Below are 20,651 nucleotides of genomic sequence, written 5' to 3' on the forward strand. Positions count from 1 at the left end.
TACAGTGTCCTGAGTCAGCCCGGAGCATCCATCATCCCCTCGTCTTTTTTTGATGATTCCCATAAAGTCTCCAACATTCCTCTGAGATCCCCTTCATCCGTCCGTTTTAAAGCTTGCAGGCCTCAGAATTAAACTCCTCTCGTGGTCGTCTTTAATAAAGAGCAGCAGAGAGAGGTCGGCTGAGCCCGTCATTAAACTCGCAGAGATGCTTTATCAGTTGTAAGTGTCTTTTTATTGCTCGTTAAAGCCGCTTATTGTTCGGCTCACTCACGCAGGACGCGACTGTTAACTGTAAGACATGCGATTGGAAATGTAATTCCAGCTTTGGCAAGGCTTTCTCTGCAGAGGACTTTTCAAGTTCAACCTTTGATCTTTGTCACAATAACACAACAGGCCAGTAAAAGGCCATGCTGTGTGCTTAGGCTGCAGCGTCAGAGAGTTATGCCTGTCTGGGAATGCGAGCTGTGCAGGCGTGTGAGTGCTGAAGCAGTTTAAACGGAGAGGCGCACACCTCTTATCCTCGCGATGGGGTGCTGCCGTGTGAGAGCAGCGTCGAATGAATGAATTAATATGTCTGGGTCCACGTGTGTGCTGTTAAGAGAGCGTGGAAGTGACAATGTGAGAGCATGTCGTGCACATGTGCCGGTTTGAATGGGAGACATGTGGTGTAAATATGATCAGGTGTTAACATGGAGCACTTACAGAGGTGAGAATGTGTTAAAGGAGAAAAAGTCCCTGAACATAAACATGGTTTTAATAACGAGCAAAACAGCTGCTGGTGTTTCAGGAGCAGAATGAAGCTTCAGTCAGGAGATATTAAAATGGTTTTTGGGTTTCATGGTGCCTGAATCACCTGAAGAAGAAATATAACGAGAGGGGGAAGCAAAAAGAAGATTGAGAAATGGCAAACAAGTGATGCAACACCATCACATCCTGAGACGTCTGAAGCCTGGGAGCATTTCAATTCCAAAGTGCAAAGAAAAGAGTTCCTGCAGAATGTGTTAAGAGGACGTGAATATCTTGGACTCTGAAATATGTCTTATTTTTTTAAATATTCAAACTGCAGTATTTTCCTCCTCCAGCAGTCCCTGATCGCGCTGCAGAGTTATGAATAGATGTGACTGGAGACGGGGAGCTCTCTGACTTGTAGCAAACAAACAAAGGCTGTTGATGTGGAGCACAGAATCTGTCATTAGAAATGCACGCTGTCTTCACGCTCGGTCAGCTCCACCTTCTCCCTAACGAGCTCCGGCTTCCTGAATCCTCCTCCTGATGCTCCACTCCATCCACTCGGATCCTGTTGTATTCCACATCAGGCACATTATTTCAAAGCAGAGTTACACTGGAGTAGGTACTAACTGTTTTAATAACTGACTTTTCTTTTATATATTGAAGTGCATTATTCTGTGTTTGATTAGTTATGTTAACCAGATGAGTAAAACCTAGAACCTCGTTCAGCTGAAGCCGATAAAAACCTCTGAAGTGTTCTTTCAGTGCAAAGTAATCCAGTGTACACCAAAATAACAACAAGACCTGATTAACAATTCCTAAAAGTGAGTTGTGATTTAACTTCCTTCAGCAGCTGCCCGCTCCGATGTCACTCAAACGTTACTCACACAGCATTTGTTGGGGATTACTTTCAGCTGTGGATGAATCTGTTTGGATTGATGCTCTAGGAAGAAGTGGTGACAGAAGAGGGATGTAACAAAACGCAAAATCTACGACTCAATACGAAACTGTACAATACGATATGACAGCTACGATACGATTCCCAGGAAACTAGGATATGATATATGATACGTTATGAAATGGTACGATACCATAGGATACGATACCATAGGATACGATACCATAGGATACGATACCATAGGATACGATACCATAGGATACGATAAGATACCATAGGATACGATACGATACCATAGGATACGATACCATAGGATACGATACCATAGGATACGATACCATAGGATACGATACGATACCATAGGATACGATACCACAGGATACGATACCATAGGATACGATACCATAGGATACGATACCCCAGGATACGATACCATAGGATACGATACCATAGGATACGATACCATAGGATACGATACGATACCATAGGATACGATACCATAGGATACGATACCATAGGATACGATACCATAGGATACGATACCATAGGATACGATACCACAGGATACGATACCATAGGATACGATACCATAGGATACGATACCACAGGATACGATACCATAGGATACGATACCATAGGATACGATACCATAGGATACGATACGATACCATAGGATACGATACCATAGGATACGATACCATAGGATACGATACCATACCATAGGATACGATACCACAGGATACGATACCATAGGATACGATACCACAGGATACGATACCATAGGATACGATACCATAGGATAGGATACCATAGGATACGATACCATACCATAGGATACGATACCATAGGATACGATACCATAGGATACGATACCATACCATAGGATACGATACCATAGGATACGATACCATAGGATACGATACCATACCATAGGATACGATACCATAGGATACGATACCATAGGATACGAAAGGATACGACACCATAGGATACGATACCATAGGATACGATACCATAGGATACGATACCATAGGATACAATACCATAGGATACGATACCATAGGACACGATACCATAGGATATGATACCATAGGACACGATACCATAGGATACGATACCATAGGACACGATACCATAGGATACGATACCATACCATAGGATACGATACCATAGGATACGATACCATAGGATACCATACCATAGGATACCATACCATACCATAGGATACGATACCATAGGATACGATACCATACCATAGGATACGATACCATAGGATACGATACCATAGGATACGAAAGGATACGACACCATAGGATACGATACCATAGGATACGATACCATAGGATACGATACCATAGGATACGATACCATAGGACACGATACCATAGGACACGATACCATACCATACCATACCATACCATACCATACCATAGGATAGGATACGAAACGATACCATAGGATACGATACGATACGATACCATAGGATAGGATACGATACGATACCATAGGATAGGATACCATACCATACCATACCATAGGATAGAATACGATACCATAGGATAGAATACGATACCATAGGATACGATACGATACCATAGGATAGGATACGATACGATACCATAGGATACGATACCATAGGATAGGATACGATACGATACCATAGGATACGATACCATAGGATACGATACCATAGGATACGATACGATAAGTTACGCTAAGCAGGACAAGATACAATATCATATCTAAGCCGGAGACGATACATTCCCACGAAGCAATATGATATCAAACGAAACAGTACGATGCAGGGCAGTACGATACGAAACGCTATGCTATACAGGATGTTACGATACTTTATGCTGCGCTGGATACGATACGCTAAACGGGATACGATACGCAGGATTCTATACGATACTTCACGCTACGCAGGACACGATACGCGCAATACGATACGATAGGATTCTATACGATGCTTAATGATTCACACGATACACTAGATACACACGATACAATATGCATGTGCAATATTCATTGTCGTAAAGTTTGGTTACATCTTTCTCTCTCTCTCACCTGTAGAGCAGTTGTGGAGACACTAATCACAGCACAAAAACCAGGAGTAAACAGAGAATATCCAAGTTTATCGAAAGCGGATAGCATTCTTTTTTAGAGTTTTTAAAGATGCTAAAAATTGTGATCAAGGGGCATCAGTTTGGCCTAGCAGTTAAATTGCATGCTGAATGTACATGCTCTTATTTTCTCAGTAAAGGCATAAAAAGCCCAAAAATGCACTTTCACCCTAACAGCAGCTTTATTGAATAATAAATGAAATGATTTGTAGTAAGAGCTCTGATATATATACTCTCTGAAGCGTACTTGGTTGCATCTCAGAGCCAAAACAAACAGAACTTGAAGAGATAAATCTGATTAAGATGGAGCAATGTCCCGAGAGCTGACGGTGGGGAAGCTGACAGCTTTGGCTAAGGTGAAAGGGTCTGGGAAGCTTCAATCACTCACACGTCTGCCCACACTGACAGATCAGGTTAGTGAAAGCTCCGTCGTGCTCTGACAGCAGGACGTGGAGGAGTAAAGGGGAGGAGAGGCGGGAGCCGGGGAGGCGGGGAGAGAGTCAAACTTAAAGGTCAACTTTATCTGCTAAGGACGGGGCAGACACAGCAACATCGCTTTGGGATTGTTTTTTACGGATCACCAAAAAGAGATGCTCTCATTCAGTGTGTGTGGGTGTGTGTTCGTGCGTGAGTGTATCTGTGAGGTATACTTTTGTGTTTGTGGTACCCAAAATGTTAGCTCTTGGCCAAAACAATGACTGTGTGTTCATTTCCCAGACACGGCTTCTATCATGATCCCGATCATCGATAGCTGAGCGTTGATGTAGTAATGACCTAGTTATTTGTTACAGTACTATATACTTTGACTACTTTAAGGAACCCAGTGGCAAATGAGGATGGGTTTATAAAGGTGTTAGAGATAAAAATTAATTAATTGAGGTCAAAGAAAGGCTCCTTTTCTGTTTTATCAATTTACTTAAAGAGGTAATTAACTTATTTACAAGTTAATATATAGATAAAGCCCAAAAGGCCTCCCCAACAAAATCTAAAAATAAAAAAATTCCATAAAAGCTTCTTAAAGTGAAAACGTGTGGAAAAAAAACAAGTTTTGTAGAAGAAAGGGAGTTGCATTGCTCAAGAGTTTCACCATCGCTCCATACAACATTTGTTTACAGGATTAATTGGATTAATATATCCATTAATATCCATAAATATAGCGACATGGCTTAACACGAGATCACAGAGTCTGCAGGTGAACGATGTCAAAGTGGTTTGCTCGGTGTAGCTACCATTAGGAGAGCTAGCGCCGCCAGTCTTCAGTCCTTCACGTGCCTGTGCTGGTTCCTCATGTCTCTGGTGGAGTGGTTATATGTCAGTTTAACCAGAAACAGCCTACATACAACTTTATCTCCATTTACCAAATCAACATACTGACAAACCACGCCGTGCTACCAGATGACATCTGTCACCTGTGCTCCTTTACATCCAGGTAGTAGAGCTTCAAAGCGTTACTTGAGCTTTTACCTGGAGCTACAGCCCCAGATAGTGGTGGGATGCTGTGCTACAGCTTAGATGCAACATATGACCTACATTTCAGGCTTAAATATTGATCATTTGATTCACCGACCAGTGTGAAGACTAGAATCTAATAAAACCCGCACATCAACGAGGACATTGAAAGAAAAATCCCACAAGTCTGAGCAGGATACCTGCAGGCTGCTGTGATGTAACCCACCTGAAGATCTTTGATGTTTGGGAAGGGGATTCCAATAGTGACCACAGCCCTGGCGTTGTCATCTGTGAAGTCTAGACCTTCACTGACTTTACCGCGACAGACGGCAATCAGCAGAGCGCCGTCTGAAACGGAGAAAACACAGACAGCATGTATCAAAAAGAAAGGATACAGAGAGATGCAAATGGCACTTTAACTCCACATGCATCACTTCTGTTCAGAATGTATTCACTGTAAGTCAGCCTCACCTCCTCCCTCGCAGTACTTGATGGCATCGTAGTACGTTTGAAGCAGTTCGTCAAAGTCTCCCTTGGCTCCTCCGCGGGGTTCTGTGATCACAGTTTTCTTCATTTCCAGCTTCTCCCAGAGACCCGTGTTGGTCCAGCGGTCTCGCAGCTTGTCCAGCATCTGATCAATGCACAAGAGGATTCATGCTGTTGATAGTTAATCAATAAAACTACAGCTAACGTTCACTTTATGGTACAATACAAACACAGCTGCACCAGTTACATCTCTAACCAGACCATGTTGTGACTGTGGGAATCAATCAGTCTCCTTATATTAAACGCTGGTGTGATGATTATCATGCTGTTTTAGTGAGTTGTGAATATTCTATGGTTAGTAAAGGTGCAAACAAAGCAGCAGCCTCTGGTTTTATAAAATGAAGGCAATGCAGGAGTGCCACAAAACTGCAGTTCCTTGAGCGTCCACTAGAGGCTGGTCCCAAAAGCCAAAGAAACCCTCATTAGGTCCTATGTTAAAGCACATTTTGGCCCATTATGGCTAACAATGTAGCTTAAATTAGCATAATTAGGGATGTGGCTGAGTTAAGAGACAGGTTGACATGTTCTCAACTCCACCTCGTTGCTCGTTTCTAGATTAGCCAATTTTTTCTTGGAGTATTTCTAATATGGCGACCACCATCTTCAGGCTGATAACGCCTCTTCAGAAACCAATGGGTGACGTCACTTAGACTACATCCATGTTTTATGCAGTCTAAGGTATAAACAAGGATAAATATGGCATACAGAAAGAAGAGAAAGCAGCAGATCTACAACTTTAAACAATTTAGAAATGTGTACGCCAATTAACTGAGAAGGATTTATGTTGTAACAGTTTGAGTATGAAATATGAAGCTTGCAGTAAAAACAGGAAGCATTTCCTTGCCCAGTGTTTGCTCTCCTGTCCGGTTACAGCTTGTGTGTCTTTGCTTTACTTGCACCATTCAGAGCTGCTGGGTTTAAACCCCCCTCTGTAATAAAATCACTGTTCCTGCAGTATTGTTGGTGCAAAAAGTCAGCAGCTCTCAGGAGAGGCACATTGATCTAAAAGCCTTCATCCTAGCATGGCTTCACTGTCTGTGCTGTGCAGATTATATCCTTGAATAAGCATGGCTTCACAATCAAAGAGCAGCTCCACTGGATTGGAAACGTGTTAGAAGGGTCAAGTAGAAGTTCTTCTCGGAGTCAGCAGAAAACTTCTCAACATGGTAATAGTGACAACCGGGGAAGCCTGGGCCAAAAGTAGAAGGTGCTTAGTACTCAACATCATCATTTCCTGAGTATTACACCTTCTCTGTTCACCTGCATGAGCAGCAAACTGAAGTTCTCAAACATCTTTGATTGAAGCTGAAATCTTCTCTGTGCAGAACAAAGAGAAACATCAAAAGCAGACGGGGAAATGAGACAGCATGGAAGCACTGATAGTTTCTTGCATGCCAGAGTGATGGTGGTGAAATGAAGCATGGGGAAGATTTCGTCAGGTCGGTGCCTCCTAAAGCAAGCAAGGGCAGGACGTTAGCATCAATAAAACATGTCACAGTCACTAAATATGCAGTGTTACATCGACGAGGACCCCCCTTACGTGCATCTTCAACTTAGCAAACTGTTTGTCCTTCAATTGCTTTCCAGTGCAATCCTTAGTGCAGGATGAATAATTCATGTTATGTACTTTAGGAGGATCTACCACTAAACAAAACAGCCATTATCTGCCAGGCTGCACTCGGAGAGGAGCTGAATCCACAAGGTAAAGAGCCTGAGGTGACAATAACCTTAATTAGGGGGATAATTAAGACTTGGTCAGTGAAGAAAGAATTAAAGATCTGTTTGACTGTACCAAAACATGAGTCATGTCCATGCTGCAGTTGTTAGTTGTCCTCAACTAATTTCTTGCGCAATGCTGTTAATATATAAAACAACACATCCTTCCAAGACTCATGCAAGAAAACAAGTGGACTGAGTTAAACCAAAGTGTCTCAATGGAGGCCAGTCATTTCCATATATTTTCTATGTCTGTGTTTGCATTGGAATAGCATTAAAAGGAAGCAGGAAGCAAGGTATTAAAAATTCAATGACCCCTGAACTTTGGGGGTCTCTATTTGGGTCGATTACTTTGCGGCTGAAAAAGAGAAGGGACACAAATCTGCTGCAGCAAGAGTCACTGAACTTTCCATAACCGCAACATGTCAGCATCCATCCAGGCAGGATTTTGGCTTCACTTTCTCACAGGGTGGAAATGCAGGAGTGCCCTTAATATTTATATTGAGTCGATGATAAAAAAGCTGCAACTATATGGTTACTCCAAAATTATAAATGATTTGGGTGCCAGTTTAGCTCAACTGTTAAATCTTGCATCGATGTAGAGGAGCTGAAGTCCTTGAAGCAGGCGGCCTGGGTTCAAATCTGACTCCACTCTCTCTTCTCAGTTTCCTGCTTCACCCTCCGTCCTATTCTCTGAACAAGGGTGTCAAAAAGCCCCAAATGTTTATCCTATCTCACATGAATCATAACAATGTTACAGACTGTGGTGTGAAGAGCTTTCCCTTTTTGAATTGAGTGTCATTGTAGTGAAGTGTAGGTCTGACACAGGCAGCAGCATGCAGGTGTGAAGTGTTTCACTGTGCACTCATACGCATCTTTAGCACCTTCAGCAAATGCTTTCAGCCATGTGAGTGTTAGACGCTCAGCACAGAAATTACAGACAGAAAAATTACATACATGAGCACCTTCATGAATAATGCACAGACAACATCTGACAGAGGCCTGGTGTGAGCAGGCCGACTGGGCCGGGCTGCTAAATCTACATCTAAAGGCTCATTTCACACATTTCTTTGTATAATTACAAAATGAACAAATATGATATCTATTTGTTTTTGTAAAAAGCAGCACTGACATTAAATTACTTTTTGATATATAATTTTGTTTTGAATAAAAAAAGCCAAATTTTAAAAAATTTTATGCATTATTTCAAGAAAAATAGAATATTTTAAAAAAGGCTGTAGTGAAAATATAACAAACGTGAGATTTTCCTCCTTTTTTGAGTTTCTTTTGTAATAATTGAAGAGTTTTTAAGTTTAAGAAAATCTTGAAAAAAACAAGACATTTCTACATTAAAAGACCCGTTTCAAACATTTTCTGAACACTATAAAGTCAAAGTTATTTACATGTTTAGAAGTGTTTTATTTACAGTTGCAGAGTAGCCTTAACCTGAAATGTTTCTGCTACACTTCCCAACAAAGAAACATTCTTCCTCTTGTCCTCAAAAGATGGGAAAGTTGTGAGGTAAAAGTAAATGTATTTGTTGCCCAGCACTTTCTGACTCTAACAAGACATCCTGAAGGAGCACGGTTAGGATTCCCAGGCATCATAAATGGGAATGAGCAGTATTTAGCACATAAGAGGGCACAACAAAGTGTGAATAATTTATTGCCCTTTCGAGGCATGGTAGGTGCAATGTTCAGCCTCTGCCAGCGACACGGTAAAGTGGGCCAGGCCTCTCTGCCAATTGGGACAGGGTGGTGAAACAAGTAGCTAGAAGCAGTGAACTGTAGTCTTTCTCGCACTTTTACACTTCCCCTCGTACAATATCTCCCCATCTTTCACCTCCTCTTCATCCGGCCTCTCTCTCTCTGTCTCTATCTCCTTCCTCGTGTCCCCGGTGTCAGTGAGCTGTGTGGCGACACATCGCAGCTTCTCTAGTGCCTGCTGAATTATGGAGGGGGTCTGGAGGCGACGGCATTAATGAAACATGCAGCCAGGAGCCACATTTCTCAGTGGCGAGGGGAGACGTGTTGTTGCCGTGTAAATTATTCAGCCCCAAAATATCACAGCAACCATCACGCCAAGACGGGTGGCAAGAAGCCACCTGCCACCTCCGGCCTGCCACCCTTCCCCTGTCGTCTGCTCTACACATCCCAGCCACACCGGCGGTGACAACGCAGCGCTGCAGAAACACTGCAGCTGCCCAGAGAGGAACACAGACGCAGATAAGGCTTCACTTTAAGATACATTAATATGAATGTGTAGAGACATTAATGTATCCAACACCTACAAGACTGGATCCAAAGGTCCTCCGTCTCTCAGAGTATTTCATTAATTAAGAGGGGTCACAGATTTCACAGTCCGGTCCGGTCTGGTTACGCTGGACTCTTATTGCTTGGTCTCATTGATTTAACCGCCCTCATATTCCCAATCTGCTCGCCTTTTGTGGCTTTTAATGTGCCTGATTATCGCCCCCGGAGTGATGCTTTGTTTCTGACCAGAGGCGACGTATCATTTCTTCATCCTCAAATGTCTGCTTGATGTGTTGGAAAACTTTTTTTATGCAGGCGTCACGTTGCTGGATGATTCTGAAGGAGCCTGTAATGATGATCAAACCTCATATGGAGCAAAATGCAGCTGTCTGTCTAGTTTTTAATTGTTTTACTAATCAAACTAAGAAGCCTGGGCTCCTACCTCCCCTCACACTCACACTCAGAGCATGCATGCGCTCAGCTCAGTTTATTCAAATCATGTTTTGTCGTCTTCATATTCGTCAACACACGCTACCTTAACAATGCTTCCTCTGCACAGAGATTTACTTTCCTTTAATAACCGTGCAGAGGATCATGATTAATTGTCATGTTTTGCATCACTGATTACTTGTGAATTAACTTGTAATTACTCCACAACTGATAATGTAGACATGATCAAAGTTGCATCACTTGGAGGAATTCAATCACACCTGAATAAACGTCCACAAATAGCTTCTGTGGGTCACCGTTGAAAGTAAGAGCACATGAAAGCAGATCACTGGAGCTACATTCGACCTGTTTTCATGTCTTAAAACTCTTAAGCCTCTAAAAAAAGCTGGAGCTTAGTGGAACAGCAGTAACCCTGAAGTTTCCACTGTAAAAACTCTTATAAAACAGCTCTGAGAGAATCAGGAGGGATATGCTACATTGGACAAATTGACCCGTGAGTCGAATATCCTCCCAAACACAGACAGAGAGAGACTCTCTGAAATAACAGCTCTCCTGGAGCTGTGTGATTGGTGCCTCAGGTGCCCCTGAGCTGCAGCTGAGGCTGGTGCGTGCTGGTGGGTGTTCACCCTGCAGTCCGCTTTGACTTTGATTTGACACATGCTCTGCGGAGCTCCGGCGCCAGCACTGGGTGCGTCCTCACACAGACAGCAAGGCGACATCACCTAATGGCCCTTATCTCAATCTCCTTTAAAAGCATCTTGTATTCCCCGTCATCTTTTCACCTCTGCAGAAGCTCGCTTTTTTTTTTTTTTTTTTTCATAAACCATCAGTCGTCCTCTCCCGAGCGGAGCTTTGGACCTTTCCTGTGGTGGCTGGGACCAGACGGCAGGGCCTCTGTGGTTTTAATGGGCACTAACTGGGAGGCTGTTGAGGCTGGAGTGCTACAAAACCACAGTGAGGCTCTATGGGAAAAGGTGTATGTGAGAGTGTGATTACAAGCATCTTTGTGTGTCTGTGTGTCTTAAAAAAGACATTTACTGAGCTGAGAGCTGCTTCTCAACATGCTGCTGAGTTCTCTGAGCAATCGTTTAACTTTGGTGCACTAAAGCTGAGGAATCACATCTAATCTATGACCCCAACCGGAAAACAAAAGACAGATAAAATATATTTTGTTAACTAAATGTATTCTAATTACATACCAGAGGATATCTGGAATTATGGTGGATGCAGCAGGAACATTTGGGCTCAATTTATCAGATTTGACTCTGGTGCATCTTTGATCGTGGTCGACCGGTATAGTTTTCTCAACAGCCGATAATTAGAGAGCAGGTTGCCCGATATTAAATGCCGATATCACGTTGATGTAATTGTGTTGTTGTTTTGCATTTGATAAAATACAACAATTTAATAATGACAACAATTGAGAAAAAAAACTGTTGAGCTTGAATTAATATTTATCAAATAAACGTTGGTGGCTCAGTAAAAAGACTTCTGGATTTCTGTCCGTTTATGTTTTCAAAGGCTCTAGAAAAGAGGCTAAGTTTTTCCGTTTTCGCTCAGGTAACATCGATTATTATCAGGGGAACTCTAGCACACAATTTCAAATCACCTGAGTGCTGCAGGTAGAATGCAGAACGTAGAACATCCAAATGGACTCAAAGAGGGATGCTAACGTTAGCAGCAGACCAATTAATCGGACTATCTCTAAACTCTGTATGTTAAAAAGTTGAGTAACATCACTACCTCTTTAAAGACAAGTTCAACTTTTCTCTAAATATGAACAGGTGCATCATGTTACTACTTTTATGTCCTCTGAGTAACCTCCAAGTTTGACGATACTTTGGCTTCATTTTTCTAACGGGAGGAGATGAGAGCACATCGTCCAAGTTTAAGGACAGACAATTGCATGTAGCTCATGGAGGTGTGCAGTCTGTAGCTCATGGAGGTGTGCAGACAGAGTTAAGATTATGCAGACAATACCTGTGGGGTCCACCAAAGGACAACTGACCGCCATCTTTTTTTTCATTTTTAATCGACGTGATTATCTCCCATTAATTCAACTCTTCAGGTACGTATGGCGAGGAGTGTCTCTACACACGTAAGAGAGACAGCCATTTCACTTGCTCCTGTGACTTTACTGGAAGTGCCCTACGTGTCCTTTCAAATTTAAAATCACTTTTATTTTATTTTCAAAACAGAAAAAAAGCCTTACAATTAATAGTTTAATGAGGCAATCTGTTCTCTAAAGTGGTGAATTAACATTAAGTTACTTCTACCCTTAAAAATATCATGAAAATATAACTAACATATCCTGCTGTGTGCGTTTGACTTTGTGTGCAAACAGAGCGATGGTACACCTCCTTGAGCTTGCAGGCCTCGCTGCTCGCTCTGCCTATCGCAGGGCCGGCTGAATAAGGAGCTGATAGCTATAACCTAGACACACTGAACAGGGATGTCTGCAGATGACCTATCCTCTCTGTGTTGCCTGCACACACACACACACACACACACACACACACACACACAAACACACACACAAACACACACACGCATGACAGGGCAGACGGGACTCAGCGGCACCAACGAGGCCTCCATGGGCTCCAATTAATACCCCAGCCCTTCATATCCCCTCATCTCCTCATCTTTAAGAGCTGACTGCAGATTAAATATTAATGCATGTGCACAGAGAGGGAGATAGAAGACTCCTACATGGCTATCAATAATAAAAAAACATCCCACAGCTCGCAGTCGCTCCTCGGCTGGCATCACAGGCTGACAAAAAGGAAGGTAAAATGAGAAAACAACGAGGCCCACGGTCTTCGCTTCCCCGCACAGTTTGGAGGGCGGTGTCATCAGCTGTTGGAGGAGGAAACTCGATAGCAAGCAAACAAGGAATCAAACTGAGGATCACTGCATGAGACACCGCCAAATACAACGTTTGACATGAACCACGCTTACATGCCAAAGGCAAAGACGAAATGTGCCAAGGGCAAAACGCTTGTGTGAAGGTCCACTGTTGGAAAACAATTTGTCTCCTTAACATGATATTACTCAGCAGAGACAGACACGGTGTGCAAGTGATGCCTGACTGTAATGATATCATATGTTCAAGTTAAAACATGTATAACCTCTTAAAGTCATATCACTGACTGATTTGACTGATGAAATTATTTATTACCCGCTGTGTTAAATACTTGATTCTGATTGGTCAATCAATCATGATAACGGTGATTAATTATCAACAGCAAAAGTGACAACCTGATCACTATCAAATGAAATCAATCCTCAGAAAGGAGAATAGAACAGAACTGAATGGAATGGATCAAAGCAGAACGGAATGCTGTTGGTGGATCAAAGCCAAATAGAACACTGATTATTTCTAGACAACAAAAGTGACACCAGGAACAACCTGATCACACGTCATATCAAATCACTCCACAGAAAGTAGTCCGCTTCATTCCCCCTCTGCCTGTTGACCCTGTGGTCAAAACGTTAGTGTGGTCTCAGGCTGGTCTTGGTCGTGGAGAAATAATGACAGTGAGCTGGTACAGATATGAGAGCAGCCTGAGGAGCTACTGGACCCCCAACCATCTCTGAGAGGGAGAAGTGGAGCAACATCCTGGAGAGAGCATCTCTAAGCTGCTGATCTCTACTGAGTCACTGAAACCAGAAGAGGTAGAGATAACAGCAACAGTTTATAATTGAATAAAATTAATTAGAATTTCAGACATTTTCTGCTATTTTGTAATTTTCTTTTTAACCAAGGGACACTTTAAATATATTCAAACGTTAATTCAAAGAAAAAAAAATCACTAAAGGGTTGAACAGATCATAATCAGTGCCCATTACAGCTACAATATAAGAACAGAATGTGCTATAAATTAAAAGGGATGCATGCCTTAAACTCAGAAAGAGGAGATCAAAAAATAATAGGGGAGCTTATTCTGCTAATGCCACACTCACAGTAAAATTAAATTACATTTTGTTAATTAAAATAAATAATATATTCACAGCTTGATGTCCCCAGTCTTATTTTAAGTGTTATTTTCTGTCATAACAGTTTGGTAATATCAGACAGTTTCTCTGGTTAATCTAGGCTTCCATGTGTTGTGTTTCCCACATAAAATAAGTCCATTAACCAAATTTGCTAATTGAAGTAACACGTAACATGTGCAATGTGGACAAACACACGATGATAAATTAAATCCACTTGACCCTTAGTAAGCCAAAGTGACAACTGAGCTCCTGTGGACATTAATAATTCATGAAGAAAAACGCACAGCAAACAAAGGAGGACAAAGTGTCTATGAGTGTGCTCTCAGAGCCGCCCTCATTAACTGAAACAGGATACAGTGCTGTGAGGGTGACGCCATTTAACAAGTACTTGACAAGTACCTCCATTGATTAGTGCTGATCTATTGTAGCACATGATACCACCGACAGCTGCCTCCTAACAGCGGGATCTGCTGGAATCCAGTCGGGGCTTTCAAAACTCTAACTTGTTTCACTTTGTGCGAGTTGAATGAAAATACCTTTAAAGGGCCGACGCTGGAGATATTATAGTTTATCTTACAGTGTCTAGTGCCTCCAAGTGGTCGACTGTGGGAACTAGTGTTCAAATCTGAAACTAAAATCCATCTCTTCAATATTTGAGGTGGAAATGTAGATACAAATTCAGAAATAATACACATACTGAACATTACTGCTGTTATCTCTTTTATAGTTTGTTATCATAGTTTTTTAGACAACATTTTAAGGCCAATTTGTATTGCACCTTTAACTGTAAGATAAGATAAGATACTCCTTTATTCGTCCATCAACAGGGAAATTCATGGAGTTACAGCAGCAAACAAGAAGGTGTACAGAACAAGAAATTCAACAAGAATATATATAGAAAAGAAATGTCCATCAGAGACGACAGCTTGGATACATATCATATTGTATTATTTCATACTATAGTGTGTTAAATTGATGCTATTAATCATATCATGTCCTTTTAAGTCATAACTTGTTGTTTTAAGTGTACAAAAACAAACACACACAATCAGGTGGTCCTAAAAGAAGCTCTAACAGCATCGATTTGAGGTGTCGCTTTACTCCTTTAACTTAAACTCTACTCCTATCGTCACTGTTTTTAAAGTTGGTATACAGAACTGCTTTTTTTTTTTGCCTTTATATCCCTCAAGTAGAAGACCCCCATCCTCCCGATTCACACTCACAATATAAAAATAACTTGAATGAACACACTGGGATATTTAAGCTTAAATCCTAACTTTATGTTGCACTTTTAATCCAATTATTTATCTTGATTATTTATTCATAGCTTGTTTATTGCCTGAGTTTTGCTTGTAAGGTGTTAATATACTGTAATAATAATAATCAGAATGGATTTTTATTTAATTAGCAATTTTCAAACAGGGTTACAAAGTGCTTTACAAGGTAAAACAGATGATAGAAAATGAATTTTATCCTTTGTCAATATTTGTTTTAGTCTAGTCTCCCTGCTGCCTTGAACATTATCATTTGTATGCCATGTCAACGACAACGTTTTCACAATTTAAATGAAAAAAAACCAATCCTTTCCTATACACAGATAAAAAAAATAATTTAGTACAAGTTGTGCATTTGCTTGTGCATCATAGGCCAGCTGTCATATTTTTACTTAGAGCAGCACGTCGTTGTTCAACAGTCTTAAAATAGTAATCTTATGTCAAAATGTTGTATTTTATAGGTTCTATAATAATAATTTTTCTGATTACTGATATCACTTAAGGGTATTTTTCAGTATTAACATTGCTGATTTTCATTTAGAGATTGAATGATTTATTGAATCATTTGCTGTCAGAGTTTTAATGGGAAAATTCTCAACGTTCATCATCCAAATCTAGAAAAGGATGAACACTTCTACATTGATTTAAATTTTGGATGGTTTTGAGCTGCAATAAATAAATTCTGCCCAACTTTAACTGTTTTTTGAGAGTTTTCAAGCTTTTTCATGCAATTCAATTAATTTAGATTAAGACGACTAGACGACACCAGTTTCTAAGAACATCCTTTTTTCATTCTAGTTTAGTCATTTTACATATTTCCTAGCCTTCGTTTCCTGTGTTTGTTTTCAAAGTATGTTTTTAGTCGTGTGTTTACCTTATAAGAGGGCAGAAAGCAGAGCACGCCTTTAGCCACGGCCTGGCAGACATGGAGCAGCAGGGCGCCCACCTCGTCCTGGAAGGCGTACGTCTCAGCGTGCTGGAAGGTGGCGCGGAGTTGTCTGCCTTGGGGTCCTGCACCGACAGTTCCCACCCAAACCTGAGAGGAGGGAAGGAGAAGTTTAAAGAACATATCATTAAGTAGCTTCAGTAAATAGATACAGATCGATCTGTGCAAGGGGTTTAAACACTCCTTAGTTCTCATGTGTGCTCCTGGATTTCTTTTCAACCATCTTCAACAAATAATCATTCAACTGGTCTTGATTCTGTGATGATCGCAAAACTACAGATTTAATCTCCCTAATTTCATGCCCGCAAAGAACATACATGCATCATTTTCATTATGCTAGTGTGTCCAAATCCAGCATGATAAAAACATGTCACTGTCAGGCCTTTTGTTCGGTTTAATTGGAATCAAACAGTGACACTGTGACACCTGCTGGACAGAAAAGGCACTGGGAGAGGTTTCAGATTTCCAGGAGAAATTTGAAAGTAATCTGAAACACCTTTAACATACATACCGAACTGACACAGGAGCAGATAGATTTACCTCCTCTGATTAACCTTTAAAGACCTGGATTTCATGAGTCTGATGGATTTGATAACACATCAGTCTTGGATCAAACTTTCAGGAAACGTTAGGCCCTTAAAGTAAATGTCTTGCATTGTTAGTCCTCTACATGTATCCCAACTTTCAGTGAGCTATTTTAGATAGTTAAGGGTTTATGCACTATACATACACTATTTAAGGTTTTACAGTAGATTCAAGCAGAAGAGCTGAATGGTAGCCGACATTTGTGCCAATTTACATTGATAATTAAAACTTTGAGACTGACTCTTTATCAGGATTTTAGGCATTGAGAAATCAGTGAGTAAAACAGACCACCTTATCCCAGTTTAACTCTAAACCCACTTACTTACATCCCTTCTACAACGCTTTATTTGCTAGAACAGCAACAAATGCATAAAGTGTAGTGTTTTTGGCTTATTCCTCTGACCTGGGATTTGTTGATGACATGGTTTGCCTCCAGCTGGATGGTGAACTTCACCCCGAGTTCAGAGGAGAAGGAGCCCATGGGTGACAGGGTTCCTGATGTGAGCACAATGCTGTGCACGGATCCACTCAGATCTGAGAAAGCCTGTCAGACACAGACACAGATTCAGCATTTAATACGTCTAAATAAAAATATGTCACACTTAATTTCAGACTCTTTAAAGTTACTCAGTCTTAATGTCTTAATGAACCTCTCACCACAGCAGGGTTGAGGCACCAGAAGCTGAGCGTCAGGACCTCTGTCTTGACTCGGGCACTCTGACGTTGTCTTTGGCGAGGTCGGACAAAATAGCCCTGAGCGTCTGGGACATCAGCCGGGACCTGGTTAGTCCACGCATAGCTCCTCTGGAGAGCGATCCGGTAGTCATCAGCAAACCTACGACACCACAGGATAAAAGTGGAGGTTGGTTCAGTTGTTTCCTTTATGATTGTTCATCTGGAGAACATGCATGAGTGAGGATGTTCACCTGCAGTTGTCTCTGAAGAGGAAGTCCAGCACCACGAACAGACTTTTCAGGACAGTGGAGGTAGCTGAGCTGATGGTCGGCACTTGCACCATGTCCTCTTTACCGTTAATCACACCAACACGCTCCTCTTTCTCCAACACGGCCGCCAAGTTTTGCTACAACAGAGCAAAAAGGTTTTCATTTTCTTTTGGTGCCTGACTGGTAAGGTGGAGATGCTGACAGCTCATCTTGACAGTCCATGATCAGATGCAAAAAAAGGGCAAACTGCACAGAGCTGCAAGACTTTGTTGGTGTATCTGGGTTCAAATATCTTTAGCACTGTATGCTCTGGGAGTTAAACCGACACCCAATTATTGAACCTTCTTATCTTGCATTTTTAAACACCTTAACTTCAGAGAATTAATTTTTTTTGTTTTCCTAAATTCCTGATTTAAATCTGAGACTGTCATCTATCGATCTCAGCATCCCAGATTTTGTTCTTCTTTATTGTTCGGCTTTTAATCTGACGGCAAACAACATAAAATGTGATATATTTAACTTTGGAAGGACTCCACATCAGAGCACTTCAAGGTCTCCTGTCACAAAGATGATCAGTTGTAAAGATATGGGTCGATACCTTCAGAATGTTGAAGGTATCAGCGGTGATGCCGAGGCCGTGAAAGATGACCATCATGTCCTTCCCATTCCAGACTTTACTGGCGCTCTCAAATCCCCGCTCTGACAGCATGCATTGGCTCTCCTGGATCCAGCTGCAAGACAAAACATCTGCCTCAGAACATGTGTGCACAAATCTGAGTACTGGAGATTAAAAGGAATACAGAAATCACTGACTTGATGAGGCTGTAGCAGAACTCTCTGAGCGGCTCGTGTTTGGAGCGTCTGATGTTGGTTCTGATCATCCCATCCAGCTCGTCCCGGGACATCAGCAGGTTTTTGTTGTCTAAAGTGTAGCTGGCGCTCTCCCTCGCACAGTCCTCAATGTTGTGTGCCTCGTCCAGCACCAAGATTTGGCCGGACAGGTCGATGTCCAGCTGGTCGAAATGAATAGGAAAAGAATAAATGCATGTTTCATGATTTATCAACGATCCCTCTGCATTCTTCTCCGAAATCTACTCACACTCTGTCTGATCATCGGGTCCAGCAGGTAGTTATACGGGCAGAAGATGATTAACGCCTCTTGCATGAGTTCCCGAGCAGCAAAGAAGGAGCACGCACGGACCCGTTTGCCCAGTGAGACCAAGTCCTCAATGTCCCAGGCGTGATTGAGTCCGTGGACTCGCTGTAAGCTGGACTGGTCCCGAATCCTCTGAACACCGTGGTAGTAACGACATGACCTGCCCTGTAAGAGACACATTTTCTGTTTATGTTTCCTCAAAACTCAGGGCGACGTGATAAAAGGTTTTCACTCCTAAAGAAGACTAAAAAGAATCAGAACAAATTCAAATGTTGGATCCTGTAATCTTCTTCTCTCTGGTTTCCAGGTGAATCAGAGGTGACTTACAGTATTTCAGAGGCCGCCTGTGATCAGGTGTGGCAGCCTTTGTGGCAGTTATCATGTCCTGACACTCATACAGTGAATGTAAAAGACGTGTAAAGAAGAAGCATCTCATGTACCGACAACCGATTACTCTGTCACATCAGGTGTCTGTTTCGTTTGTCCCACCCTGATCGTTATGGGTTTAACAGGTGGAGGTGACACTGTCACACATGGATACTGTACATCCACGGACTCTGTAACCTCCAGACACAATAACGATCTCTGGATGGAAGGGTCGGACAATGATGTGCTAAGCTCCGGCACTTAAGTGACACTGAACCCCGTCTGCAGAGAGACAGAGGGAGGGGGGGATTAAAGATGATGTAGCCACGGTTATGAAAGGCAGGGTGATGTAAAGGGGAGGCAGGTGTTTTGACCGAGAGTCAGCCTCCAGGGCGGAAAAATGCAGTTCTTCAAGTGGCCACTACAGGCAGACTCATTTCTTAATGCTCAAGTTAGGAAATAATTCAGTAGATGTGCATTTCAAGCCAAAACACTATTCCATAATCACTGGCATCTATTCTGCGATTATTCGTAGTCGAGGGGGACGAGGTGCTGCTAGTTCCGCTCTGTCTCTTTATGTCGGTGTTTCTGTGACGAAGCAGCATGTATGTTTACATTTTACAGCCATGCTCAGTCTCTGCAGTGTTCTCTGTTTCTGAATCTCACACCTCTACACATGTATTTCCACAGATTGTTGCTCATGTTTTCTTCTTCTTTTGCTATTTAATGCAGTTAGCATTCTTCTTCTCCTGTAACTTAAAACAGCTCTGAGACGCTCTATCGCCCGTGTCTGGGTGGAATACTGTATTACAACCAGGCACCAATGAAGACGATCTTTGAACGTGAACGAGTACTTGAGCATTGGAAAATCATGTTCTTCCTGTGCACCTTTATCATCCAAAGTTCACAAGATAAATCCATGACGATGAGCGATTCTTTGCACCAACAAACCTTCTAAGAAGTCATTGGGACAAAATATTCTACAAGTGAATTCTAGTTTAATTTTACGTTTATCTTATCTATACCGAATGTCAGGTGTCTTTGCTCACCACACATAGCGCGTTAGCTCTTTCCATGTTTGTCAGTGTTTGATTTATCTGCTGCAGCCGTTGCATGCACCTCAGAAAAGTTATTTCAACGTGTCACGATTATTCTGAGACAGAGGTGCTTCTCTGTGTTCTGCAAGCTGTCTTAGTTTCTTTAGTCTTATGAATAAACACT

At 41.8% G+C, this 20,651-nt stretch overlaps 1 protein-coding gene across 4 annotated transcripts in view; it reads right to left on the bottom strand.

Moving 5' to 3' along the window:
• The window catches only part of brip1 (BRCA1 interacting protein C-terminal helicase 1), an 87,664-nt gene that overhangs the window by 56,854 nt on the left and 10,159 nt on the right, over positions 1-20,651 (bottom strand). For all 4 annotated transcript variants that reach the window (XR_004633784.1, XM_034700761.1, XM_034700759.1 and 1 more), the window contains exons 8-16: positions 19,008-19,229; positions 18,722-18,921; positions 18,507-18,639; positions 17,891-18,045; positions 17,622-17,799; positions 17,368-17,508; positions 16,308-16,469; positions 5,671-5,830; positions 5,426-5,547 (exon numbers count right to left, since the gene is read on the bottom strand). Coding sequence is in view for 3 of the 4 variants with exons in the window: in XM_034700761.1 (XP_034556652.1) it covers positions 5,426-5,547; positions 5,671-5,830; positions 16,308-16,469; positions 17,368-17,508; positions 17,622-17,799; positions 17,891-18,045; positions 18,507-18,639; positions 18,722-18,921; positions 19,008-19,229 (1,473 nt within the window). In the remaining variant the exon portion in view is untranslated. The remainder of the gene's footprint in view (positions 1-5,425; positions 5,548-5,670; positions 5,831-16,307; positions 16,470-17,367; positions 17,509-17,621; positions 17,800-17,890; positions 18,046-18,506; positions 18,640-18,721; positions 18,922-19,007; positions 19,230-20,651) is intronic.

This window comes from Notolabrus celidotus, chromosome 14 (genome assembly GCF_009762535.1).
Source record: "Notolabrus celidotus isolate fNotCel1 chromosome 14, fNotCel1.pri, whole genome shotgun sequence".
In the NCBI taxonomy this organism is placed as follows: Eukaryota; Metazoa; Chordata; class Actinopteri; order Labriformes; family Labridae; genus Notolabrus; species Notolabrus celidotus.